The sequence below is a fragment of the Larus michahellis genome, chromosome 8 (genome assembly GCF_964199755.1).
Source record: "Larus michahellis chromosome 8, bLarMic1.1, whole genome shotgun sequence".
Taxonomy (NCBI): domain Eukaryota; kingdom Metazoa; phylum Chordata; class Aves; order Charadriiformes; family Laridae; genus Larus; species Larus michahellis.
Genome location: NC_133903.1, coordinates 43,858,120 through 43,885,816, shown reverse-complemented (window position 1 = coordinate 43,885,816; position 27,697 = coordinate 43,858,120). Strand labels below are relative to the sequence as shown.

The 27,697-nt window shown below is 41.6% G+C and overlaps 1 protein-coding gene across 2 annotated transcripts; it reads left to right on the top strand.

Annotated features, from left to right (window-relative positions):
* The first annotated feature begins 697 nt into the window (after positions 1–697).
* On the top strand, positions 698–27,280 carry GIPC2 (GIPC PDZ domain containing family member 2). Of its 2 annotated transcripts, none has more exons than XM_074598262.1 (6): positions 698–1,053; positions 9,093–9,278; positions 12,861–13,041; positions 16,321–16,430; positions 16,750–16,831; positions 26,005–27,280. In XM_074598262.1, exons 1-6 carry the CDS (start codon positions 805–807, stop codon positions 26,157–26,159), a joined length of 963 nt encoding a protein of 320 aa, XP_074454363.1. In that variant the 5' UTR covers positions 698–804; the 3' UTR covers positions 26,160–27,280. The 2 variants fall into 2 exon arrangements, with proteins under 2 accessions (XP_074454363.1, XP_074454364.1); XM_074598263.1 differs by lacking the exon at positions 698–1,053 and adding an exon at positions 8,628–8,705.
* Positions 27,281–27,697: the final 417 nt, after the last annotated feature.

Genomic DNA, 27,697 nt, shown 5'->3' with positions numbered 1-27,697 from the left:
TGATATCCTGGATATAAACCTATTCTCATCAGTATTCAGTACTTCATTATTAGTAGATAAACTAGTGATAAACTTTTGATCATAGAATTGCAGAGTGGTTAGAGTTTGAAGGGACCTTAAAGGTCATGTAGTTCCAACCCCCCTGCCCTGGGCAGGGACACCTCCTGCTGGACCAGGTTGCTCAAAGCCCCATCCAGCCTGGCCTTGATGATCAGGGTTTGTGTACAATTTAGGGAAACACTTTAAAGGTACATAAACGCACTTTACAGTATACACTTTATATAATCGATAATTAGAAGAAAGTGGAAGAGATGTTTTTGTATTGGCCAGAAAATGGACCACACCAGCCTTTGGTACAGTTCAAAGTGCCCTTGGCTTCCATTTAGGGAAAAAACACCGCAAACCAGTATCGTGTCCAGGGAGGATCATTTATGTACGCGAAGAGCTTCTCTCCCAAGTCCCTCTGCTTTACTAACGGCCGGTTGTAGCTCTACGGTGGGCGGGGGGGTCCCCGGTGCGCGCCCCCGCTGTGGCCGCGGGCAGAGCCGCCGTGTCCCCGGGCGTCCGGGGCACAGAGCGCGGCCGGGCGCACTCCGCGGGCTCTCACCGGCGCCGGGACAGCGGCCCGGAGCTCGCCGGGGTTGGGGCCGGGGCCGGGGCCGGGGCCGGGGCCGGGGCCGTGGGCGGGGCGGCGGCCGGTCCCGGGCCTCACCTGGCGGCAGCATGGCCGGGCTGGGGCGGCGCCGGGGGCAGAGTCCAGCGCGGTGAGCCGGGGGCGGCGGGAGCCCGTTACAGGCGCGGAAGATGCCGCTGGGTCTGAGGAGCAAGAAGAAGGACAGGTCCAGGGAGACCTCCAAGCTGGTGGAGAGCGAGGCGGCGGCCCCGGCCCCCCCGTCGGCGGCGGCGGCCCCGGCCCCGTCGGCGAGCGCGTCGCGGCTGCAGTTCCACACGCAGCTGGCGCACGGCAGCCCCACGGGCCGCGTCGGCGGCTTCGGCAGCGCCCGGGAGCTTTACGCCAAGATCGCCGAGGCTTTCGGCATCGACCCCGCCGAGGTAGGGCCCCCCCCGTGCCCGGGGGCGGCGGGGGCTCGGCGGGTCGTGCGGGGGCACGGAGGGCTGGGGCGGTTCTGCGCCGCAAGGGCCTTGTGCGAGCTGTGGCGGACGTGGGTATCCTCGGCTTCTGGGGGGAAAAATTCCTTCTGCGCGTTCCAAACGGGCATTGCCGTACGGGGAAGGATATGAGCATAACTGCATTTAACTTTTACGCGGAAAAACAATGGTCCTTTTAACCAAAATATCTCTAGTGTCTTGGTTAACTTGCCGCCAGCCTGCTGCTCGACACAACTCTTCAGCACTGGGTCAAACCATCTGTATTACAGCTTTCAAACTATTTATATTACAGTTGTCAAACCATTATTACAGTTTTTAAACCGTTTGTGTTACAGTTGTCAAACCGTTTGTATTACAGTTGAGTGGAATAATTATTTCCAGTGCAGGAATTATTGACTGTAGTGATTTGTTCCACATTCAAAAAAAAAAAAAACAAACCCAAAAAAACCCACCCAAAAAAACCCATGAAGGTAAATACCCAGAATGAAGGCAACAGGGGTTATAACTGCTTTAAATCTGACTACGTTTTAAAATTCCAACTGAATGTGATGTTTGGAAAGTTTTCTGCTTTGACAGGTAATTACTTTTAAAAGGCCCACTGTTTAAGTGAGGCTATTTAAATCTGTAACAGGAATTTTTTTTTTTTTAACTGCTGCCTTTTTGATCTTTTTTTTTTTTCTGAGCCAAGTTTTAAACATTGTTTGGATAATGATTCATTTGTGTTTGTAAACGCATTGTTTTCTCTTAGTTAAAAGGTGGTGGCCATATCGAGTTCTTCCTCCGTGGTTCTGTGAACCTTAACCTCTGAGTGGCGAATTGGAACAAGCGCTAACGCTTCGTTATTGCCTGCCGGTGGCTCTACGCCTTTGCTTGTTTTCTTACTTGTAGCTGGCTCTTTTGAAGTAGTAAAGACTACTACTGCAGGCTTTGTCCTGAGAGTCTGCTGGGGCCTGACCTAGCAGCATTTCAAACAGTAAATTGTAAAAGAACAGTGACTGTAGCTGTGAATACAGTTTAACCAGGCACTGTTGCGTTAAGTAATTAAGAAGCACCAGTACCATCGCCAGCCAATGCGCCTATTTCCCAGACCTTCCCGGCTGCTGTCTGACCTCCAGCTTCTCTGTTTTCTTTCCACACTGAGCTGCTGTTCCCCTTTTGTTCTATTCCATCTCCAGTTTTACTCTCAAGTTCTCATAATTGCCAGATTATCTTCTATTTAATTTTCTTCCTTTCGCTGCTGAACTTTTGTTACTGATCTTTTGGCTCCACCGACATGACAAAGAACAGCATTCACCAAGAAATTCGATTTGGTATGAATGGTATGCTCCCATTTCTGTGGCTGGATCTGGCATCTGATGCCCCCAAAGGTGTTAGAGGAAGCACCACATGTTTCATGGGCATCTATTGCCAGCTTCTGCTAAACTAGAGAAGTTTCTTCTTTTCTCTTTTTCTCTCTCCTGTCCTATTCCTATGTGGATTTTTTTTTTTGTCTGGTTTGTTTGTTTGCTTTTGTGTTTGTTTTTGTTTGTTTGTTTTTAAATGTGGTTTACGGATAAAAACGGATGGAGAATTGTTGCTGAATTATAGGCGTTGAACTTAAAATCATTTACTCAAGAAATTCAGTTGGCTTTAAGAAACGTAGTTGTATGAAATTAAAACAATGATCAAAAGTATTTCCTGGTGTAAAGGTGGCACAGCAGAGCGAGGAACCTGGGCCAACAATGTCTGGCAACAAAATTTTGGATGGACAAGAAAAAGTAGGATAGATCAGCGAACAGCAAGGAGTGCCATGAACCGTGAATTTCTTAGCAACTGCTGAGCTCGCTGGAAGGAAAGACTAGACATTTTAAATGGTATTATCTATTAATTAAAGCTGGTGTGAAGAACAATGCCAGAAGCTACACCTCATCAAACTGTAAGACACTGAGGTACTCAAATGCCGTTTGCAGGTGTTACCTGTCTAGGAGAGTTTCGGTGACCTAGCTGTGCCGAAGCCTGTGGGCAGTGTGATACCGGAATGCCTTCGGAAACAGGTACTATCACAGAGATCTCTGCCCTGTAGTGACCGAGGTGGAAAATAGCGTGGGGGGGTGAGGGGAAGAGCTCAGTGCAGGGAGCATTTGGATAACTGGCAGAAGCGCATACGTTTAATACGGTATGTGTAGTGTAGGCAAGTATGGCAGTGTAGGCAAGCGTATGGATTCTTGGATAAGTTCCTACTTAAGTGTTTTGGTACAGTTCGGGATGAGCTATGCGTGCAATCTGTCGCTTCTCCTTTTGACTCTGCGTGGTTACAGCCCCTCCTTTCCTCTTTGTGTCACATCTCGCAGGACCAGCTGAGTTTGGCTTCTGTGGTTGATCTGTGATTGACTGCCAACAGTGACACAGCAAAGCTTGTATAAAACAGTATTTGTTGGACAGATGCTGACAAAAACTTCTGTGCGGACCCGCATGATGAGCTGGGCAGGGTGGGGGCAGAACACGACCGGGTGTAGCTTCAAAGGGGACACTCCTTCACTCCTGTGATGTTTGCTGGGCATCTATGGAGTGAGCCATAACAGCAGCTTTCTGAGGCTTTTCCTGTACTCATCGTTTCTTGTCTAGGTATTTTATTCCTCACCCATCTTCCTAGGTGAACATATATCTTAGTTATCCCTTTTGAAACTGACATTCAGCCTGCATTTCTGCATACCTCTTTTTTACCGTGACCAGCGTTTCTTCTTTTCCTGGTCCAACGTGAATGTCCTTTCCTCAGGGAGGAGGAATGAAGATGGCTTCTAGCAATGGATTGCCTGTAACATTAATATGAGTGCTGGTACGGGTAGATTGCATTGTTCTTGACTTTTAGCTTGATTTCTTCAACAGTGTTTCAACAAAGAAGCGCAGAGCCAAAAAAAAGTATAAATAGGTGCAATTCTTAACTAACAACACAACCCATCCCCAGTTACGTGTACGTTTCTACGTGCGTAAATAATATAAATATCTCCCCCATTTTTTCTATGGAGGATGAAGTAGGAAAAGCATTTTGAAAAAGTGTTTGCTTATGCAAATGGCTTGGCCATTTAGGATCACTACTGCACTGTGGCTGTCAGGAAATGTGACAGGGAGTGTTATATTCCCTGTAAGGATGAAAGTGCAGCCTGTATGATAAATAAATGAGCACTGACCAAAGGACAATGTAGGTCTGTTAGAGCATTTGGTGGTGGTGTGCTCCTGTGAGAGCACATGGTAGGGCTTTAAAGTATTCAAAGCTAATCGGGCACTGGGAATGTGGATATTAAAGTGCAAATGCAGCAGAGCTATTTCTTGACCAGAGGAGAAGGGAATGGTAAACCACAGATGCTATAGGGACTTTTGGCTTGTGTACTCATAATTTGCGATTTTGATTATTTTGTTTGCTTTGGAAGGTGACGTATGGTGGGGCTGGTGAGGTAAGTCGAATGCTCAGCGGGTGTGTCCGTCGGGAGCCCGTGGAGGCTGGGGTTTCAGTCACGGTGGAAGGAATTTTGCTTCAGAAGGGGAATATAGGAAAAGGGAGACCTTCCCGGTAGCACCAAGGGCAGAAATGCAGCTCCCTCTTTCTCTTCCAGTAACAAGAGTTCAGCTGCCGGGCTTGTGTCTGGGCTGTTGTTCCACGAGCCTTGCCTCATTAACTTATACAGTTAAGTATACTGTGAGGCTGTGCCGCATTAAACTTTCATAGAAGTGTTTGATTTAAACGTGTTCAATTTAAACTTTTATGAAAGAATGCTGAAAAATAAGCCGCTGCTGAAACTTAGGCTTCTGAATAAAAGTGACCTCATAACAAGTGTATTTTAGGAGGTTAGAGTAAAGGGTCAGCTTATGAAATCCTCATCACCAAAATGTTCAGAGTTTTAGCGTATGTGCTTATCTGTTGAAACAAAGTGTTCGCAAACTCGCCTACAGATTGAGGACTTTAAATGAACAAACTTAACACTCCCTACAAACCACCTCCTCCCAACCCTATGGCAACAAATAGTTTGCTTGCTGTTCCCCTAGGCAGAGCCTAAATTTCACACCCGTATTACGCGTGATGCTTGCTGTGTTAATGATCTGTTTGTCAGATACTTTTAAGCTGTATGGAAGAACTTACGCTGTAATTCTTGTGTGCTCTGGGTTTAAAAAAAAAAAAGAACAATCAAAACACTGAATGCTTATTTTGTAGTACTTTGAATGTGTTTGGGGAGGCAAAGTTGCGTACCTGGTGGAGTACCACAAGCACGCTACACCTTGGGGGACTTGGTTACTCTTCCTGTTGCTGCAGCTCGTCGAGGTTCACACGTTTTCCTCAGGGAGGGTAAAGTGAGTGAGGTACCTAGAAACTGCGTTGGTGATGTCTTGATGTAATGACGCCTACGTATGTAGGGAAATATGTCAGTGGGTGTTACATCTTGCTCAGAAGTAGAATTCCCATTTCCTCACCTCTTAAATAAAGTGTTTCAGTTCTCTTTGTAAAGTTATCTGAGATCTACTGATTTTTAAAAGCACTTTTAATACCTTCTGAGTATGTCATCTATCAGTCAACTTATTTTTCAGTTCTTCTCGAGGTGTAGGCTTAATATGGAAGATGAGAATGTAATTAATATACGGGGTATGCAGTATGGTACTGCATATATACTTTATATAACACATAGCGTAACCCTCTTTTTCTTAGGTAATACTGTTTCTTTATATAACACGCAGTGCAACCCTGTTTTTATTGGCTAATAAAAAGTCCCTTCCTCTTGAAAATACTGATGCAGGGAGTAATCTGTTAGTAATCCTATCTGACAAATCTATTTTATAAGGTTGTGCATAAACCTCCTGTCCCTTCCAGCCGAATGGAATTTCCTTGTTCTGTGTGCTGCAGGAGATAAGTCTCTCAGTGAAGGAGGTATCCTAGATACTTCGTGACTGATGTAACAGTTATGATTTACAGTATCTTGCTAAAGTTGGCATGAAATGTCACAGCACTGGTATGCTGAGTTAAAGATCAAATGCATGTGAAGGTTGAGGGTAAGAAGAGAGAGAAAAGACTTAATGAAAATTGCACGTTGAATTTTTTTCTTGCTTCGTTTCTGGGTGAGAAAATTACTATCAAAAATATACCAAACTTAGAGTGAATGGAAGGTGTACTGTAGTAGCTGTTATTAATTATTTAAGTATATAAGCTGCTATTGTGTACCTATATTAAACTTACATAAAATCTATGAAAAAATATAATTTTTGAATTGGCAAGTCTCAGTAATGTACAAAAAAAGCTGTGCTGTAACTGATAGATGGTGTAACTGTGTATTATCCTGGGCAGATACATCTTTAGTACATTACTCTTTGCACATATCTGTTCTGAGAAAAAAACAGTTGTTCGCTAAAGAGGATAAAGAATGATTTAAGTTTTATTTTTGACTGGCTGATGCTCTCTCAGCCTTGTGGTTAGCACAGAACTGACTCACAGAAGATTCTGCGGACTTATAGGCTGTAGTAGGAATGCCATCCAGATGAAGGTCTAAAAAGAGAAGCTCTGGATCGAGTTTCTAAATATCACATTTCTGCTCTGTTGCCAATTTTATCTATCCAAAGGTGTGACGGTAGTTACTAGATGATTGTCTGTTCGACAAGGTCAGATGAAGGATGCTAACGTCTAAAATGTAAAGACATATAGTGCTTGTTGTTCGTTGTAAGAACAAGAACCGAGTTGCAGTTGTGAATATGTAGCTTGAGAGAGAACTGAAAATGTATATGTGAACTTTGTATAGTCTGTTTGAATTGAACCTTCTTGGTTAAGAAAAAGGCTGATGATTAGAGATTATTATTATTTAGAAAATAAAATTTAATTTTCTACTTAAAACCATCTGAATTTCTCTAGGTGAGGTTCCTGCTTGAGTATTGGTTAACTGAAAATCTTTGCATTGCCCGAGAGAATAAAACTAAAGTCTGCTAAGGGTGTGCTGTTATGGCTGTCATTGTTTAAGTAAAGCATTAGGTTGCAGTGGGTGTTTGATGGATTATATGAGATAAGCAATTAGCCTTTGAAGTAGGGCTGTGTTGTTTTTTTAAAATAACAACAACTAAACAAGACCACCCTCATCAAGAAACATCATCTCACTACTAAACTTTCATTTTTTACTAACAAAGCCCCCATAGTTATAAAATGTAAGCTCTAGAAAGCTTCAGAAACTTAAATACTCTCTGTGAAATACATTGGGAAAAAGTATTCACCCCTTATTTGACCCGGGATAGATTCGAATAGATTTGTGACTTTTGTTTCAATTTTTCTGCTGTCATCCAGTGATGCCAGAAGGAAAGAAAAGGCATTTGAAGTGTTCTGCTGCAGAAACCCCCGAAACTTTCACAAGCATAGTGTGGGAAGGCGGAAGGAGACCCTGTGTTTCCAGTGAAGCACAGGGGTTTCGTCAGGTTGGGGACACAGGTCTGTGCCTGGGTTTTGGGGCATCTGGCCTGGCCCGCTGCTCCCCAGGGACTGCCACTAGAGCAGGAGCGAAGATGAAGGGCACCGAGCGACATCCTGCTGCTGGCTTTCCTCAAACGCTAAGCTGGCTTCCCACCATGTACTTCTTTTCATGTGTCGGCAGTGCTTTTTCTGCTTCTGAATTTGGAGCTGCTGCGGGCAGTGGGCTGCAAAGGGGTCCAAGGTGTGCTCTGAAGGGAAACACTATCCATCAAATATAGGCAAGGGGTAAAAAAGTACCTACTTTTATCTCTTGCCCTGTCAGAGCCACGTGTGTCCCGCTGGCAGCAGAGCCTTTGCCTGATGGTTTGCAGCTGTGGCTCTGACACCTGTGCTGGAGGGCTAAATGCGGTGGCAAGTCTCCTCCTCTTCCCCTGCTTCCAGTTGCATGTGACAGATGGTCTTTAGGGCTGCTCTTTGCCGCAGCGAAGTGGATTTGAGGGATTCTCCAAGTTTCTCTCGGAGCGCAGAATTTCTCTGTTTTGGCTGCTGCCCAGGAGAAGAGGTGGGCAGGGTGTCCCTCCCTCGGCGCCAGCGGCAGCTCGGAAAGGAGTGGGGCAGGTGTAGTTACTCTGGCTGTGAAGGAGGAGCATTTTTTGGGTTGGTTTTTTTTTTTTTGGCTAGGCTGTTTGGTACAGCCTGTACTCAAAAAGCAGAGAGCCCAAAGCCTGCCCAAACTGGCCAAATTGCTCCATGCCGCACTGTGGGGGCAAAAGCATCGTCTGTGCCCCGAGCGGTCCAGCTGGGTTAGTCTCATCCCACCTGTGCCCAGGGCAACGAGCCTCCCTGTTAAAGGACCGCTAGTATCAGCATAGGGAGAAAAAGGAGTGCCTGACACCCAGTGCTGAAGGGAAATCCCTCAGAAAGGCTGATTTATGAAGAAAACATTTGCTGGAACAGAGATGACCCCCACTTAATGCTGGAGGAAGGGTAGGAAGCTAAGCAAGCTTGTTGGAGAGAATGTGCTCTGAGCTAATGGTGGAACATGTGGAGCAATGTTAAACGTTTCATGCTCTCTCCTGATGTTTTTGTTTTGATGAGCTCCCCTTTTTTTCCGTGAAACTGCTTTCGAGCACTTACATTTTGAAGCAGTCCCTCGTGATGTTTGAATCCCGTGGAATTTGAGGTGGGTGAACGATGAAGCAGAAGATGGTGGTGACTCTTTGCTTTGCTCACTCTAACCTCTGGCACAAGCTGTTCAGCTCTAGCTCGAGGTGCCTGTGTCGGAGCGGGTGTTCTGGGACGGGCCGTTGAGGGGCTGCTCGCACAGATACGTCTCTCCTTTGCTCCCTGACAGCTCTTATCTGCAGAGCTTGAGCTATTGATGCTTCCCGTCATGCGCACGGATGGAGACTGTCACCTCTCCTGGGGCAGCTGGAGAAGGAGAATAATCATCATTTCAGCTCCGGATCTGTCAGAGAGCCCAGAACTATGCTCTCCTTTTATCTTCCTATCAAGCTCACTAAACCTAATACGCCGTTAAACTTAAGGTGTTTGATTTCCTCCCACGCAGATCATGTTTTGCACTTTGAACACTCACAAAGTCGATATGGACAAGCTCTTGGGTGCGCAAATTGGCCTTGAAGATTTCATATTTGCCCACATAAAAGGACAACGAAAAGAAGTGGAAATTCTTAAAACTGATGATGTGCTTGGACTTACCATTACAGACAATGGAGCTGGCTGCCCGTTTATAAAGGTAAATGCTTTATTCTATAGAAGCTTCTGTAACTATAAAAGCTTCATTGTTGTTTTAATGATCCTTTAGAACTATAAAATCTTTTATTATCATCTATATGAGAAGTTAAAAATAAAGTTGCCTTTCTTTAGGTACTTCATTCAAAATTAGTTCAGCTATTTCTGTACTGCGTGTCATTCAAAATTAGTTCATTTGTTCATCGCTTCTGTAACGGGTATCAGCTTTACAATGTGACCATTGTATTTTCCGACCTACCCTGAGGTGGTAGGTGTTAGATACTGCTTGTGTCTGCCTCCTCTTTTTTTTTTTTTTTTTTTTAAAGTGATTTTATGATGTCATTCATTAGGTGCTTATAGAACATCTGTCACTCGTGTGATAATGAGATCAAGTTCTTTCAGTCTTTATGACTGTTCTCAGGGCAGGAGCCTTTGTGTTACAAGAATAGGTGCAAGTACGGTGCTTTTTCAGCTTGCCCGTATTGTTGCCTTAGGTAGGGTGAATTAAAAGGTGTTAACGATACAGATTAACATAATTTACCACAATTAACTTGAGTAGCAACTACGGGCAGTAACATCTACAATATATTAACCGTAATTTCATTCCTCCTCCTCTTCTGTGTGACCTCCAGATAGTATGTTTTGAGACAAGTAGAGGCTGAGGAAATGCTGCTGCCTTCTTGCCAGATTAGGTATTAGGAACCTTAATCACATTTTCTGCCTTTTTTAGATGCTTTGTCCTGATCTCCTCCAATTATCCGTTAATAGTGAGGCATTGGCAATTATCTTTGATTACTGCCGTTTCAATCGCTGTTCTCATTGCTATCGTAAACGGAGCTTCTTGTATGGAGAGGTTGTATTCTCCAGTCGTTCCTTAGCTACCACGGATATAAAACAAGACGGGGTTTAGAAACAGGTTTGCTTGTCTTTGCCATGGAAAAATGTGATCGAGGGCACGCTTGAGAAAGTCGAGATGCAGAGGGGGTTTCAGTAAGCAGTTTGGCAAAATCATAGCCTCATTTTTATCGACACAGAACTCTTGGATTTCTAGTGGTAGCATCCGTGCAGCCCGCAGCGCTCGGTCACGCTGCTGCTCGTGGGGTGTTTTAAAAGAAGGCGTTGAAAGAGCAGTGCTTCGGCGATTAGAGCTCACGTGTGCAGCGCTGTACGGAGTGTCACTCCCCGTGCTCGGCGGGTAACACGGGGAGAGAGAACAGCCATCACGCAGGCTGCCGCATAATCCCAGCAGACTGGAAAACCCTCCCCGCATGAGCAAGACAGGCTGTAGTTTCCAGTAAATTGTATAAAACTTGCCTGAACAAATTGCCTGAACATTGTCCTTGTGCTGGGCTAATAAGCAGCATAATGAAAATGGCGCAGTCTTTGTGGGAATGCATCAGTTTAAAGGGGGTTCTAGGAGCTTGCTTTGTTGCTGTTGCATGCTTAGCTAATGGATTTTTTTAAAACAGCATAGAAAATACAAAAGAAAAAGCTGCACCTTTTTTATACTTGGTGGTCTAGGTAAATGACTAAGCAAAGACTGTCTCTGCTTTGAAGTTTGATAGAATTATTTTTGTTTATAGGTTTATAAACATATAATAATGGAAAAAATATTACTATGTTCCATTTTTAATTAAGAATTAATATTAAATTTACCTATCTGTGGGTTGTTGAAAGCCGTTATGGGCTGTAGTAATTTCATTGCATTTTGAGTAACAGGGCCATTTCTAAGTTTGATATATAACCCCGCCAGTTTTTAAACCTGACACTCTGAACTGCAGGTTCTTTTCCTATGAAATCGAATGTTGTTTTGCCTTACTAAGAACAAAACTTGGTGTCATTCTACTTTCACAAATGTGGCCAGATGGGAAGATGTACTATGGAATGACATCAGCCATTCAAAGAACAACAGTAGAACTTGAAGCATGATTGACTGGTGTGTAAGGAGACATTATAAAATGGGGTGGTGCGATGCATTTTAGGCATTGCATAGGAGATATAGATCCCAGCTTCTAAATGGACTGTAGAGCACTTGAAATGCAGGCAGATGAATTGCATCTTAATTACCGTGACAGTGTAGCTTGACTGTCTCTTGTCAGTTAACATGGAGTGATGACAAAAACTAAGTCATGTTAAAAAAAAATCTTAGATATGATGCAAATAGCATAGGCAGTGAATATTACTGTAACAGTTTTGGTGTTAGGATCCAAGTGAAGAAGAAAAACTATGTGAGAAATGAATTTAACACTTAGACGAAACATTAATTGAAGTTTGGCGGGCACGCTTTTGAATCCTGACGTCTGGTAACAGAGATGCATTTGGGACCCGCTTTCTGGTGTGCGTTCGATACCCGCCCCCCTCCCCCCCTTCCCCATGAGGTTTCTTTTTGGTTTTAATCTAGGTTAAAAAAAAAAATAAAGTGCTCGAAAGAGTTAAATTCAGCCTGAAGCTAAAAATTATTGCAGTGTGTTACAGGACGCGGAGCACTGTCACACTTCCCACGGACTCTCTCAGATGGAGGCACGTACGTGGGCTCAGGCGTGCGCACACACACCACAGGCAGGTTTCGGAGATAGTTACGCAGCTCGGCTAGGTGTTATAGTAGTAGGTGGTAATATGTTTATCTCCCTTCTCTCAGCGTTCTCACTCAAAATTAGCCTGAAAAGCATCAGTCTTTACTGAAAAGTACGCTATTAATGAAGATATTGGGATGAAATTCATATCTTTACAAAATACAAGATATTCTACTATGTCATAGCTTTTCTATTAAATAGCCGTAGGATAATGGCTTACATGATTTAGGCACATCATAAACAAATATGACAGCATATAACAACAATAACAGAATAACTGAAATTTTAAGTGTCCTTGAATTGACTTGATAAATCATAGAGATATTTTAAAATTGCTTTTTTCTCACTTTTAAAATTCCTCTTCACAAAACCTATCAATACTAACATGTTACATTTTATGACCTTTAGACCATTTGTATTCCATGAGATGACATTTAGAATAATTTATTATTCTTTATTGTTATTTCAGAGGAAATACTTTAATATGCATCTGTATAGCTTGATAAGGAAAATGGTAGAGGTTTTATCGCCATAGATGGGTCTTATTAAGACTAGCCCTTTATTGTATGTCATTTTTTAGTATATCACACACATATCCCTGGACCGTATTTGTGAAGAGAAAAGTTCTGTTCCTATGCTTGTCAAGCTATTAAATCAAAATAAAAATGCAAAATGCAATTAAACATTCACATTACTGACATGTTTGGGTTCAGTTTTAAAGCACAATAATTTAGCTTAATTGGAAGCCTTAATTTCTTAAGTATGATTGCATTCTCTTTTTTTTTTTTCCTGTTGATTTTATATTCAATGCTTATTAAAATACTTTGAAAAATAATGCTTTCTAAAATAGGTTTTATGAAAATCTTATAGACCAAACGCACTGCTGGTATGATAAACTCAATGCCATTGATGTTGTTAACTGGCATTCTTGAAACTTTGTGGTGTCACCTCTTTATCTTTTAAGGAAATACTTCTAATTCTGTTCTTTGGTGGTTTTTTTTTTTTAACAATAGCGAATCAAAGAAGGTAGCCTTATGGACCAAACAAAAATCATCTGCGTGGGTGATCACATAGAGACTATAAATGGAAAAAATGTTTCAGATTGTCGGCATTACGAAGTGGCCAAAATGCTAAAAGATCTGGAGAAAGGTCGGATGTTTAAGCTGGAGTTGATAGAGCCTATGAAAGCATTTGGTGAGTGACCCAACTGTCCACATTGTTCACTGGATGTCGAAATCCCAACGTTGCATTGCATTGTGAGTTTGTTTTCAGATTGCAGGCGGGTGTCCACCCTAGGTAGCATAACTGATACAAAAAAGTGTATTTTTTTTCTTTTTCTTTCTTTCAAGTGGGAAATTTATGAACGGATTTTATTCCATCTTGCTTTCTCCAGCAGTCATCCTGGCATGGGCTGCCTCAGCCTGAGTCTCAGTTGCTCGATTCCTCTGCCACCACACGATGATGCGAAATAAGTACAGGAATTCTCTCACAGACACAGTGCTAACACACTGATCCTCTTCTCTTTTCCTTTATTGGTACATAACCCCAGTTAGACACCCCTGTGTGTCAGACTTTTGTATTTCTGAACCCTTTCCTGGGGACTGCAGTCTCAAAGGCAGAAGGATGCTGCAGAAAACACTGTCTGGGATTCCCTAGAGCATCTCCTTTGCTGCATGCCTGCCTGCTCTCTCCAACTTTTTTTTGTGGATCTCTAATCATGCAGGAGATATACTCAGAATTGGAAGAAAGCAGTAGGGCAAAGCTCTGTCTCTACCTACCACCTGCCGGCTCTGAGAAAGTGATACTTACATAGGAGGAATGCGTATCTACTGCTAATCCTTACATACGTTAGTTTTATCAATGTAGTAAACTCAAAAAAAAAAGTAGAGACTGAGTTTTAATTTTTATTATTTCAATTTTTTATGTTGCCCCCCAAACCATGTAGCATTTTTCTGTAATAAAAAACTTCAAGATACTGCTAAATTATGAGCGTATATGAGTCCTTGTGCATGCCTGCACTAACAACAAATTAAAAATCACTGTCTTCACCACAGCAGCAAGTTTGAAATGTTTATTTTTCAAATCTTTTTTTCAATCTGTTAGTAGTTTACAACTGCTGTCATACACCAGTCTTGACACTTGGTGTCAGAATAGCAGCAGAAATTGAAAATGAGAGAAATTTGAAGGTTTCTTTTTGCTTTCGGTGTTTCTGTGATGAACGAGGGTTATGAGCTAATCTGAAATGTGTTTGGATATAAATTGATACTCCTGTTAAGTAAATGTGTATGTTATACATTACGCTAAAGTAGTATTACATATGTATAGTATTGCAATTAGTAATATAGGAATACCTTTTTAATATGGATCTATAATTTGTATTCAATGCTAAACATGTTACACAGTCTATTTGTGAAGACCAGGGTAAATCAGCATTTGATTGATGACTTCAGCCATTATTTAATAGCAATTGCTTTAGTCAGGTGATTAAGATAAGATACCTTTTAGTCTGCCTATGATGTAGATGCTAATTCCGTGGCAATACCTTTTGTCTGGCACCGAATTAAGAGGCAATCGGAGCTTTTTGGACAGATTTTTGGAAGATGCATGTTATTTTTTTAACCCTACAGAAATTAATTTAAAAGTTTCAGTGCCCAATAGGTTAGAATATCCCGCCTCTAGCCTTAGGTGCAGTTAGACTTTAGGCACAAATATATTCACGGTAGTGTTTAAGCTGCAGCACGCTGAGAATAGCCCCAGAGGAGATGACAAACAAGATCCAGATCCTGCTGGACAAGGAGGTGCTGAATTCCCGTTAGTTTCAACACAAGTTTGTGAGGGTATAGAAATAAGAGACAAGTCTGTGTGTGAAATTACGTTTATTTTTCCTCCTCTCAGCAGAACGTGAAATAAATATAATTTACTGCTTGAATATCTTTCTACCACGTGCACACAGACTGCCTCGGCTACCCTAGGCGAGGCTTGTAGCGCAGAATTAAAGGCTTGTCTGAATAAGATTGGTCCTTACCGGTCACCAGCTAGCCCTCTACAAACTGGTGGAAAATTAATAGAAACTGAGCAAAGGCAGCATAACACAAACTTTAAATTTAAATTATGTGACTATGGCCATCATAGAAATTATTTTTCAGAGAGTTTTGGTCTAAAGTATTGCAAGCGAAGGTTACGTCAAATTGTTTTGAGGTGCCAATGGTGACAAAACTAGAAAAAGATGTATGTTGTATCAGGAATGGCTTTTTGAAACAAGTCTAGCAGAGATGATGACAATCTTAAGGATGTTTTAAACTGTCCTTGAAGCAATAAAAGGATTAAGGAAAAGTGTTGATCCTAAATATATATGTAATAGACTGTGCCATATCTATTTTTTAAAATAAAAACAATTAAAATTTACTTTTTAAGATTCTTTTCAGCACAATGATCTGGATTTTTGACTACTTATGCAAGAATGATGAGTGGGAATCTACCTGGGCAAAATGAATATAGCATGTTAAAGCCTTGCCTTCAAGGACAGCTTATTAGAAAGGCCTACTGCTAAGAGGAGGAATAATCTGGTAGAGAAAACAGCACAGTTAAAAACAGTTCTGCAAAATTGTCTTCTCTCTTCTAGCACTTTCCAGATTGACTGTGTAACTCACACGTCAGTCAGTAAATTAATGCCTTGCCACTCTTGAATGTAAAATAATGTCCTAGAACAAGAAAGCCAAATCTTAAATGATTCTATACTCCGTTTGCTAACTGAGGTGCCCTTTCCCAAGATTAAAGAAGGAAAGCTGAATTCAGGTAAAGAAAACTGGGTAAACTTTTCTTGGCAGAGATATTTTTCAGGTGTAAAATCACGACCTCAGTGAAACCAATAGAAGAACTCCTGGAAATCTACTTACGGATGTTTCACCTGTGTGATTGCTAGTAATCAAATTGTTAGCTCCACTCAATGTGGCTCATGATGACCTGTTTAGCAGCGGAGTTTGCACCATTGCATCAGTGAAAGGTGGAGATGTTGCAATGCTAAACCTGCTCCGTAATCTGCTTGTAAAGACCAGGATAAATCAGCATTTGGTTGGTGACTTCAGCCATTATCTAATACTAAGTAATAAATACTCCCACTTTTCTGTAGAATAGGGAAATAAAATTGTACAAAGTGTATACGTGAAGTTCAGTCCAATAGGCCTGCAAAGGTATATTGGTTAATGGAAGTCCTAACTTCAGGGCAGTCAAGTGGATGCCAAAGTTTGAAGACAAGAAATCATCAGCAAAGCTATACTGAGAATACAGTTAATTTATAATTAAATTTTTACATACGTCTAGACGCTGATTAGAATAAAAAGTGAAGGTAATGTAATAGCCAAAACTATTATCATATGTATTATATTATATATCATATTCTGACGTACCGTATACTTAATTTTGTTTGGTATTCTTTTCTTGTTGTTGTTGTTTTTTTTTTTCTTTTGCCTTTAGAAAAGCTGGAACCAAGGTCCAAAGGTAGAACTCTGCCGGAGGCTAAAATCTCCAGAGGGAGAGAAACACTTCGGCTGAGAACAAAAGGCCCTGCTACTGTGGAGGAAATGGTATGGTTATCTTGAGACCCTTCAATAGTTTAATCATCTAGCACCTGATCTATTCTTTCCCAAGGCTGATAAGGTAAAGTAGGAAGGAAAAACCTGGATGTTACAAAGCTTGTGGGACTTAAGACGACTGCCTTCTGCAGGGAGAAATGCTTATTTAAAGTTGAAGGCTTGCAGGGATAGGATGGGGCTGAGGAATCTGGGAACAGAGAGCCTATATTTAGATGTCATGCATTACATGGGTGAATTTAAGGTAGATTAGACCTTATCTGCATGGATATAATTATACTTTTGCTCTTTTTCTCCCTTTATTTCAACACAGCCAACTGAAGTTGAAGAAAAAGCAATTAAAAAAGTGGATGAGCTTCTTGAAACATACATGGGGATAAGAGATATTGAATTAGGTGAGTTTTTAACAGCTACATTACTACAAGATTAAATAACTTCTCATTTTCTGTAGTCTAAAATTTGAATACTTTAATCTCTTGATGTAAGCGAAGCAAAGTTTGTCCAGCATGCAGTCTCAAAAACTTGCCTGTATTTCTGCAAATGTGTGTCTCTGATGAAAGAATCTCTCACTACAAGCCTTATGATGTAATTAATTTTCCTGCATATTATCTATACACTATTGCATGAGTTACTTAGTTGTTTGCTGTTACCTGTCATCACTGTATTCTTTCTGGCGTATTTTTTTCTAGTGAAGCTTGTGCATACCACATTTAAGGATAAGCATGTCTATTTATTTTTTTGCTCTTTTGCCCCTTGGTTTGGACATATCAAAGTTTGAATCCGAGATCTTCATCAACGAAAGGGCAACTATTTAGCAAGGGAACTGACAGAGTAATTGCACAAATCTATCAAATTCTCTAAAGCCTGCGTTGCGAAGAACGTGGGAAGTTTTCCAGAATATTTTCTAGCTATCATAATCATCAATTGATAGTGAAAGAAACTATTCAATCCTGGTGTCATAAGTTCCTCAGAACTGCACCAAACTTGTCCTTGCAGCTGTTGCTTGTCTCTGTTAATCTGACAACAACTAAATAGGAACTTCTGTTTGTTTGGGAAGAAGCTGGAGTCTAGCTGGGTAAGAAGCACTGCTGAAGCCAGCTGTGGCTGGGTGTAGTCCTCACGCGACCTTGTGGAACTGCTAATACTGAGACAAAGAGGAAGGTATTAACTGTTATGGTAATATCTAAAAAAAAAAAATCAGCCAGGCATTAGGAAAGGATAAGTTAAATGGAAAGCGATCTTGAAAAGAAAGCTTTAATGAGAGAGAAGTGGAGGAGGCAAAGCAGAAGAGAAAACATGTCTGGCACGAAGCTAAGGGCAAAGCAGGAGGGTTGGACAGGCAGCACTTAGCGTGGAGGAATGAGAACAATAGGAGATTATCTGAATAGCCAAAAGTCCTTTGTTGGCTGCTCCTACCAGCAAGCATCTGATTGGCAGCTTCTGCATGTTTTCTCACAGGAAAAACTGCAGGTCAGGTATTATTTGTCGCCCATCCTACGGTAGACGTGGCTTCCTGGCATAGAGGTGGGAGTGGAGCTGCCCAAAACTTGTGAATTCTGTTTTGTAGGTAATATCTTAACTTTGCAATTCCTAGAAAACTAAAAATTCTCAAAAATTCTGTTTGCAGGGACTCTAATATGTGATGTCCCTGCCATGTGATATGCTCCCGGGAGCCCTGCGAGGTGCTGACCCTCTGTTTAGGTTAGGGAAGATCCCATGTCCTCTCGCTCTCCTGCAGCCTCCGCTGCTCCATCCGTCTCTGGCTCAGGCTTCAAAGCTCCCGAGCCTCGTGCCAGCCGTCCCTCTGGGAGCTGTTTTTGTCCTGCAGCTGTTGCAGTCCCAGCTTGAGCTGGCCTTCTGGAAGCTCCTGGCCTTGCAGGTTACCTCCAAGGTCCCCAGGCTCCTGGCCCTACAGGGACAAGCAGCTGTAGGTTTCTGGGGTTGGTGTTCTGGTTTTGGTGTTGACAGCTCAGAGTCCCGAGAGCCTAGGCTAGAGCATGGTTTCTTGGGATGTTGAGGTATGCTATGTCTACTGGGACAGGGAAACAGGTTCCTGTGGGAACTGGTGTTCCCTGTGTTCTTGGCTCTCGGTACCGTAACAGGATGGCCCTTGTACAGTAGACTGAGGAGTTCAACTTTCAGCACATATGGCTGAGCTGATTGCCAAGCGCCTGGTAGAGTTTTCCCGTGAAATCCTTGATTATTTTTTTTTTTCCCAGTATGTAGTTTGGAAAGTTTCAAAGAATGCCTTAAAAGAACACTCAAAGAAGGAAGAGGTCTTTGTCCTCAACGATATTCTCTTCTTCCTAACTGGGTGGTTGTTCTGCCCTTCACTGCTGCCTCCTCTTCCTCCCCAAAAGGCAGTGAAACAAAGAGAAACTGTCAGGAACCAAAGACTACAGGGTTCATGTAGGTTTAGTTTGCACTTTTGAAGCCATTTCCTAAAGTTCAAATCTTAGAGTTGAGATCTAATGGTGATGACAAAAAAAAAAAAAGTTTTATCAATTTTAAACAATTAAACAGCTCTAGGACTCCTTAGGAAAGGAGAGCTAATCACCTGCCACAAATCTGTTCAATTAACATATGTCAGTTTTTCATATTCTGGATGTGATCAGTCACCCGTGAAAATGAAATATGAGGAAAGGATTCATTCAGAGAATGCCAATCACCACTCAGCTAGAAATTTCACTCATTACTCAAGCCAGATTAGTTGAAAATGCAAGTCATCACAATGCGACAGCAGACAAGTGATTAAAATCTCAATCATTGCTCACTCCCATGCAGTTCTGTTTGTCAGAAGCTTTGGATGTCAGTTAATATTGCTCTTTCATCTCCATTAAAATGACACTTCCATGGTGTGATTGAATTCTAAAACAGTGCCCCAGTTTTAAGCCAGAAGTTAGGAAGAAAGGAAAGAAAAAATAATGTAAAATTACAGACGGAATTAAAGATGAGATAAAGCCCTTAATTTTTGCATAGTTAAGTATCTTGACAGTTTCAAGAATGTCTGACTGAATCTACACACAAATCCCTAAGTTGGAGCAAAATGCTTGGAAATCATTTAATGGAAATGCATACACTTTTTTTTTTCTGGCACAGTTTCTTGTTTTCAGAGATCTAAATGCTGCTGCCTTTTGAATGCACTTTTACCTTTTTACCTCTTTATTTTACTGAAAACTGGACTTAATCTGCAGAAGGGACACTTGGCTCTGGAAACGTGTTCCTCAGCCGTTTTATGGGCATGTTAGAAATTGGGCCAAGGCTTGACTTCAGCCTTCTTTATAACATGATTGCGCCATTGAGAGATAACTCAGGTTATTTTAAATCCTGTCAGTGCTTTCTGGTAAAGGAACATAAGCAGTTGATTAATAGGGACTCGGGAAGCGGTGCTCGTGAAAAACACTGATGGCTGGAATTGTTATGGACTATATTTGATCCCAAAGATTCTGGGTGGGAGGAAGCCTGGATCTATGCGATCCGACCCCAGAATGCTACTAATGGGGAAAAGTGATGGCAAAAAGCGCTTCCTGTCCAATTTTTTCTTTCAGCATCTTTTGGCTTCTTCACCCACTGGTACTCCGTTCTGTTTTCATATGTTTGGATGATTATTTCCTTTTTATTGTTCCCTATAATATTGTCAGAAATTGCATATCTTTGCATATTCTCCAACTCTCTTTAGAAGAATTTCGAATCCACTTCTCCACTCTCAAGCTTATTTTTCAAACTTACTGTCCAGTCAAAATGTCTTAACAGGTTTAAACTTTTTGTTACCCAAGCTTCTTCTCTTGGCTCACTAAGCCAGCCCAGCAATATTGGATAGAGGTTTTTATCTTGAAATGCTTGGACTAAAGCGATATTCTCCCTGAATCTGTTGTTTTCTGCTCCTCCTGTCACCTGACTTCCTTTCCCAAAGGATTTTCTTGTATACGCTCTGGGGTATATTGTTTATGTTCATTTACTCTGCGAGAATAATGGGAGTTTTGTGAAAAAGGGAAGGGTAGCAAGTCTGGTTAAACAAGAAAACTTCTCCACTTCAAGAGGAATTAATACTTAATAAAAAGAAACAAGAAGAAAGGATACTTGAGTGCCAGTTCTGACAGCGTTCAACATGAAACTAAAACTAAGTGATGTTAAACACTGGAAACTGCAATGTTACGCTTCATTTTCTGTCATGTTGTAAGGATGCTTGAATGTGAATTTAAGCTCGTTTAAAGTGTCAGGCCAGAACAATAATATTTGTTGCCTTTTGATGAAGGCAAAACTTCTGATAAAAAGTTAAGATAAATACTGAAGTTTCTGCTAAGACTTCTGAAATTTTTTATTTTTTATTTTTTTTTAGAAGTTAGAGGATAGGATATAGGTAGCAAGACCCCTATGTAAGGTAGATAACAATGGCAGGTAGATCATAGATTTCATGGCTTGTGCTGCATCTGTCTGTCAAAAGTGAAAATACGGATTTTGTGAAAGATCTTTGAAGTTTAGGTTTAAAAAGCCAATATACTATTCATATTCTGAGAAGCCTGCTAGTGAGCTTCTCATTTCAAGTTTAGAAGACTTCTGACTCTTTTCATCACTTTTAAGTTTGCTGAACTTTTCACATTTTATGTAAAAATTTCTCAGGTATGAGCACTGCCTGAAGTGAGATTGAGGAAAAAAAACCCACAATAAAATCTGAAAACAACTGGGGCTCTGTGGAATGTGGAAAAATAGTCTATTGGAATAAAATTCCTGTAATCACTTATTGTGCAGCTGTTACAAGAAGCAGTGGGGGAAAGGGAGGGGAGAGGAGGCAATTTGGCACGGAGCTGTCACCCTCCGAGAACCAGTAAAGTTTTCTTCAAGTTGGCGAGTATCTGCCAAATGCCTTGGCCATCGGTAGTTTTTGATTTGCCTTGGGAATTAGGCATTGCAAATGTCAATGTGTAAACATGGGTGTTCTGCACAGCTGTGTCGAGGAGGGAATGCCCTCCCCTGCCCGTGGGAAATGAGAACGCGTACGCTGGGCGATAGAGCAGACCGGTGGGCTGTAGCGCGCGTACGTAGCGAAGCGGGGTTCAGGATTTGCGCGTTCGCGTACATCGGCGGTACGAGTTGTTGTGTGTGGCAGTGCGGCGGGGTGGCTCGGGCGGTAGTGCGGGGCGGCTGACGCTGGAGGTCAGCACCAAGCTGTCGAAAACGATCCTGCAAGCTCTCCGCAGGCGAGGATTTCGCTACATGGGGTGAATCTGGGAAGGGGAGTGTGCTTTCATTAATATAATACTTTAAATGCGCCCTGGTAGTGCTGGTTACGGTTGCTCAATACAGAGGAAAACACTTTTGTTTGAAGCTGCTCCTTTCACGTTCCCGCTCCCACTTGACTGGATTGAAAAGTTGTCTTGATTGTCTAAGTTTAGTGGATTTTGTTTTCAAGTTTGGTAAATCTCTAATAAACTATTTTTAAGGTGCTGTTTAATAATTTGGGAATCTCAAACTTTAAAGAAAATTATGTTTGAAGTCACACTTTCTGTTAACGACAGTTTATTACTATGTAATTCTGGGATTTCGACTGGGACAGTTGGGCTGTAATATAATGCTGTGTTACCTTGTTTTATCACAACTGTCTGTGTCATATGGCTCTTTCATATATCGACTAATTTATCTTAAACCTCGCTAAATTCCTTGCTCCCACTCTTTCTGCTGGAGCACTTGTCTACATTCTCACTCTGTTGATGGCAACTTTTTTTAATATCTTGGGTGACTGTATCTAGGCATGTTTGCTCCTGTGTCACCTTGCGCAGCTCTTCTCCCTCGGCTCCTCTCCCAGTGTCTCTATAGAGTAACTTCGTATCCTGGTTCATATCCAGAAATCCGTGAAGTTTAAATTACAGCCTTCACCTCATTACCTCCAGGATTGCTCCTCTGCAGGTACCTTCTTATACCACGGTGTCAGGGGATATAGGGTGGCGTTGGTAGGACAAATATTTGTCTCCCACTTGTCAGGAATGAGAGTCCCCAATTTAATGCCTGTTTCCTGCCCAGACTCCTCTGAGTCAGCGTCCCAGGGACTTCACAGGGGACACAGAAAGAATCAACGCAACAGGGACAGGGTTTCTTCTGGCAGGGAAACAGGTCTTGAGAGTCCTTGAGAACCACTAGTGGTGCCCGGGAAGCTGGGTTACACTTGAACTGTCTCCATCACAGCAGTTTGTTTGTCAAGATTTACGTAAATTTTCCTTGAATTGCTTTGTGTAGTTTGGCACACTGCGATTCAGTTTGAAGCCTTATGTCTGTACGTAGTTAAAACCAAAACGTCAAATTTCCTCAGAATTACTGCTGCTGACATCTACAATGTGAAACATGGCACAAGTTTGCTCACAGCTTGTAACAAGTTTGCATAACAGCAAACATTATTTGCCAAAAGTTCATAGCTGTCAATAAATTTGAGCTGAGTTTCAAGTGAACAAAATAATATGAAATACATTTAATAAAACTTCAGAGCTGGGAAAGTTTCCCTTTTTATCAGAGAGATTTTGGCATGTTGATACAACACAGTGCATGCAGTAGAGAGCAGACTGTCCCAGTGAAGGTGGTCTTCACTTTGTTCAATATATTCATTAATGACCTAGATGAGGGGACAGAGTGTATCCTCAGCAAGTTTGCTGATGATACCAAGCTGGGAGGGGTGGCCAACACTCCAGAGGGCCGTGCTGCCATCCAGCGTGACCTGGACAGGCTGGAGAGCTGGGCAGAGAAGAACCTAATGAGGTTCAACAAAAGCAAGTGTAGGGTCCTGCACCTGGGAAGGAAGAATGCCAAACACCAGTATATGTTAGGGGCGGACATGCTGGGAAGCAGCTCTGAGGAGAAGGACCTGGGGGTCCTGGTAGACAGCAAATTATCCATGAGCCAGCAGTGTGCCCTTGTCGCCAAGAAGGCCAATGGCATCCTGGGCTGCATAGGGAAGACTGTGGCCAGTAGGTCGAGGGAGGTCATTCTCCCCCTCTACTCTGCACTGGTGAGGCCACAACTGGAGTACTGTGTCCAGTTTTGGGCTCCCCAGTTCAAGAGGGACAGGGAACTACTGGAGCGAGTCCAGCGTAGGGCAACCAAGATGATTATGGGACTGGAGCACCTCCCTTATGAGGAAAGGCTGAAAGAGCTGGGACTCTTTAGCCTGGAGAAGAGAAGGTTGAGGGGGGACCTGATTAATGTTTACAAGTATCTAAAGGGTGGGTTTAAGGAGGACGGAGCCAGGCTCTTTTCAATGGTTCCCAGCGACAGGACAAGGGGCAATGGGCACAAGCTAGAACATAGGAAGTTCTGTTCAAATACACGGAAAAACTTCTTTACAGTGAGGGTGACAGAGCACTGGAACAGGCTGCCCAGGGAGGTTGTGGAGTCCCCTTCTCTGGAGATTTTCAAGACCCGCCTGGATGCAGCCCTGAGGGATGTGGTTTAGGCAATCCTGCTCTAGCAGGGGAGTTGGACTAGATGATCTCTAGAGGTCCCTTCCAACTCTGAAGATTCCGTGATTCCGTGATTCTGTGGATTCAGAACTTCCTTCCCTTTCTCAGCCGCTGTAGGACATGTTTTCTACTCGGGTATCCCTCTGAGAAAAGGCTGGAGGCTATAAAATCCTTCAGTGTGACACTTGAATTTTATATACTTATGAAGAAATTGGTGGTTTCTTGATGTATAAGAAAAGATGGAGGACATCTTGCAGTTCAAGGCAGATGTGTAAGGTAATCATGAAACGAAGCAGACTTTGAGGGTTTCATTTATTGTACAATACCCTCATTTCCTGTGAATATGAACAGAGGCCGTGGAGCAGGAGCTCAGAAAATAAACTGCATTCAGCAGTGCTGTTTGTGCTGAGGCTGTTCTAGAGTCTTCTGCATCCCTCAAACCATGATAATCTGCTGCCAGTAGTTCTCCTGGCCTAGCTTAACCAGCAGAAACTCCTGTGCTGATGCTGTTCACCCTTCAGGGAGGTGCAGGTGCCGTGACTGAGAGAGGTTTGAGCCCTCACAGCTTTCATTTGCTCTCATATCCCTGGCTTGCCAGCATCCAGTGTTGTTTGGGATAGACTTGTAATCTGCCTGAGAATCTGAAGAACTGTGCGGTGGCTGAAGGTGAGGGATGAGCACAGCAGCTGAGGACTGAGTCCTAAGCAGCAACCCCAGTTTAGCCATTTCCGAACTAAAGTCTAAAACTTGATAAATTCTGATACTTGGGTGTTAAATAAGAGAAAATGCCAGACAGCGTGGGTATACAAGCTATCACGGTCTACCTCTGTGCTATCAGACCTCTGTGATTTAACTTTCCTGGGTACCAAGGTGTTCCTAGACTGGTGGCTCTGGTTTATTGTGCACAACGGCAAGGCCTTTCCCTTACTTTTGCACAGTTTGAACCACCTGGCTGAGACTTTCAGAAATGACTTTGATCTTTTTCATTTCCTAGTGGCATGAGCACAAACTTTCCCAGCCTTGAGGGTGCTATAAATTAAAGATTTGCTTTTCAGAGCTGGAGGTAATAATAACTGAAGCAAACTCTTGTACTGAAATTAGTTACTCTTGAGATTAGATAGTATGGAAAAAAACATAGATCCAAGCAGAAGAATAATGTAGCTCACAATAAATGCCTGAGTCTCTTTGCTACCTGGAGGTGTTTTTTTGTGGGTTAAAAAATTAAGCTAAAGTTAATTAAATCAAATTAAGATGAAAAATTATGCAAACCTGTTTGAGGTCATGTGGTGGTTTCCTGAGAGTACGACTTCTTTCAGCCAGTTCCAAACATACTGTGTCCAGTTCTTAACAAAACAGATTTTAATTGTCTCTGTATTTTACACACCTTAGTTGAGCCTAGCATTTGAATTCCTGTTTCCTAAAGTAGGGAGTGTTTTCTCTAGGCCCATTTATCATTACTCCTTTCTAACTACAGGTCATGTTCAACATTTAAACTCGTAAAACACGGGTTGTTGCTAGCAATCCCACACGAGCTTGGTTGCATGTGTCTATTCTGCAGGCTGTATGTTGTTTTCCATGTTCAAACCCTACGCCTTTTGGCTTTCTCTGAAAAACTTGGCCACTTTAAACTCTGACTTACCGAGATCTTTTACCTTGTTGTTTAAAGGAGCAAAACATTCCGGTTTGCCTTTTGATCTGGTTGAGATCAGCAAGCTCGTATCAACTCACTGAAGTTGGTGATGAACTGGTGTGGGTCTCGTTGTTGCAGAAGAGATGTGCTTAACCTTGGTTTTAGACCTGTGCATCGTGTGCCTTCAGTAATGAATACAGAATATAATTTCATAGCATTAAAACGAACGGTCGCTGAATTAAAAATTAAACTTCTGCCAAACAGAAGAATATATAATCAGCACTCCAAGGAAGCTTTCCCGTTTATCAGAGCAGAATGTAGCTAGTGTAGGGGGATTTAAGTACATAATTCCGTTTGAATCCTAAATTCAGTAGGTAAGCTTTACATCTCCCTAAGCTGACCTGGTTTTGAAAATAGGCATTGAAAAACTAACTATATATGTTAGCTGTCACTTTCATGATAATTACATTTTTTTGTGTGTGTTGCTTTTTAGCTGCAACAATGGTGGAAGCTGGAAGAGACAAGAAAAACCCAGATGAATTTGCAGTGGCATTGGATGAAACTCTTGGAGACTTTGCATTTCCAGATGAGTTTGTCTTTGATGTATGGGGAGCAATAGGTGATGCTAAACAAGGACGACTGGAATGAGAACTGTGCAGATTATCAATCCCTATTTGAAAATACTAAATTATTTTCAAATACGTACATCAGAATTTTAATACTTTTATTGATATGAATCCAGGGTGCTCTGTATAAGTATTCTTATCTAAAACTTTCTTTTACAAAGGAAGGTTTCTAATAGAAATATGAAGATAAACCCAAAGTTCTGACAACTGTACATTTAAAACATTTAATTTACACACAGAAATCACTGTGAGGAGTGTGTCAAGGAAATATATTTATACAGATGTTTTATGAAAATTAGGTATTTTTTATTGTACATATGCTTTGATATCCATATTCTGAAGAGTGTTAGTCATATGCAACAAAGAGTTTGGATTATTTTATCTCTTCTTTAGAAAGGTTTATAAACTTTCTAGCTACACGCTGCAGTTCCCTGGTCTTCTGTTTTCCTGATGTGTTCACGTGCACAAAGAGCTGTGGAGAACCTAAAGCCTAAGGTTTTCTTACAGTTTGGCCTGGATGTAGTCTTTTCTGTACACAGAGCTGGGAAGAAGCTAACCTGTTTCTGAAGAACCTGAGTTCAGGGAAAAAGAAAATTTCCTCCGAAATGTGAAAACTAAGATCTTTGAATGAAAAAGACTTGCTTTCATTTGAGTCGTAATAGAAACTCTCTGGGTATTGCTGAGTTGACCAAGCAGAGTAGAAGTGCTTAAACCAGGACGCTGCTGCTTTATTCAGATGCCATATTATTGCAATAGCATAGGAAGAAACAAATGTTAATTTTGATTACTGTTCATATATTTGAATAATATCTGTGATTTGGCACTGGAGACTATAGTGTATGATTAAGTACTTAATTGATCTTTGCGTATGCTAAATGATTTGCTGACATCCTATGGAGTTCCGCTTTTGTCTGGTGGGTTTTTTTTTTCATCTTGTCAACCTAGGAGAAGGTGTTCAAACCTGGAAGATATTATTGTAAAGTCACAAACAATCACAATTTGGATGAAAATGCATGCCTAAACCCTGAAAAATACATTAATTTTAGAATTTCCAATTATATTGTATATAAACATTTATTTTAACTGATAATATTTTACTAATAAATCTCAGATTATTAAAAATGAACTGTCTCTTTTAACGTATCTGCTATGCCCGTGTTTATCCTCCTATTCACTCTATTTAATGAAGAACAATGCAATACATCTTGGTTTTAGTTGTAACGAGATTCTTTTTCAGTTTTTGCTGCGCTTGGGTTTCATTAAGACAGGTATTTGCTCATTTGTTTAGAAAAAGCTACTTTCAAGTGATTATTATAGCCAAATAACATGTCGTGGGTGTCCTTGAAAACAAAATTGAAGAAGAAGGTGGACCCTGACCTGGGAAGGTGTCATAGCTTTTTAGTATTTTTCTATTTGCATAAGCATATAATGTAATAGGTATTACAAAAGTTTTCTTCTGAATTAATGCCTAGTTCCTTTTCTTCTGAGGAAAATGTCTTTCACTGTTTTGCAGAGATCCCTTTAAAATAAAGACTATGCCAATAATTTTACACGTTCTAT

Bases quoted from the DNA above. Each gene is read 5' to 3' on its own strand.
- GIPC2 (XM_074598262.1), top strand. From the start codon at position 805: ATGCCGCTGGGTCTGAGGAGCAAGAAGAAGGACAGGTCCAGGGAGACC. The intron at 9,279-12,860 runs GTAAATGCTTTA...TTTTAACAATAG, and splicing joins CTGGCTGCCCGTTTATAAAG to CGAATCAAAGAAGGTAGCCT. The intron at 16,431-16,749 runs GTATGGTTATCT...ATTTCAACACAG, and splicing joins CTGCTACTGTGGAGGAAATG to CCAACTGAAGTTGAAGAAAA.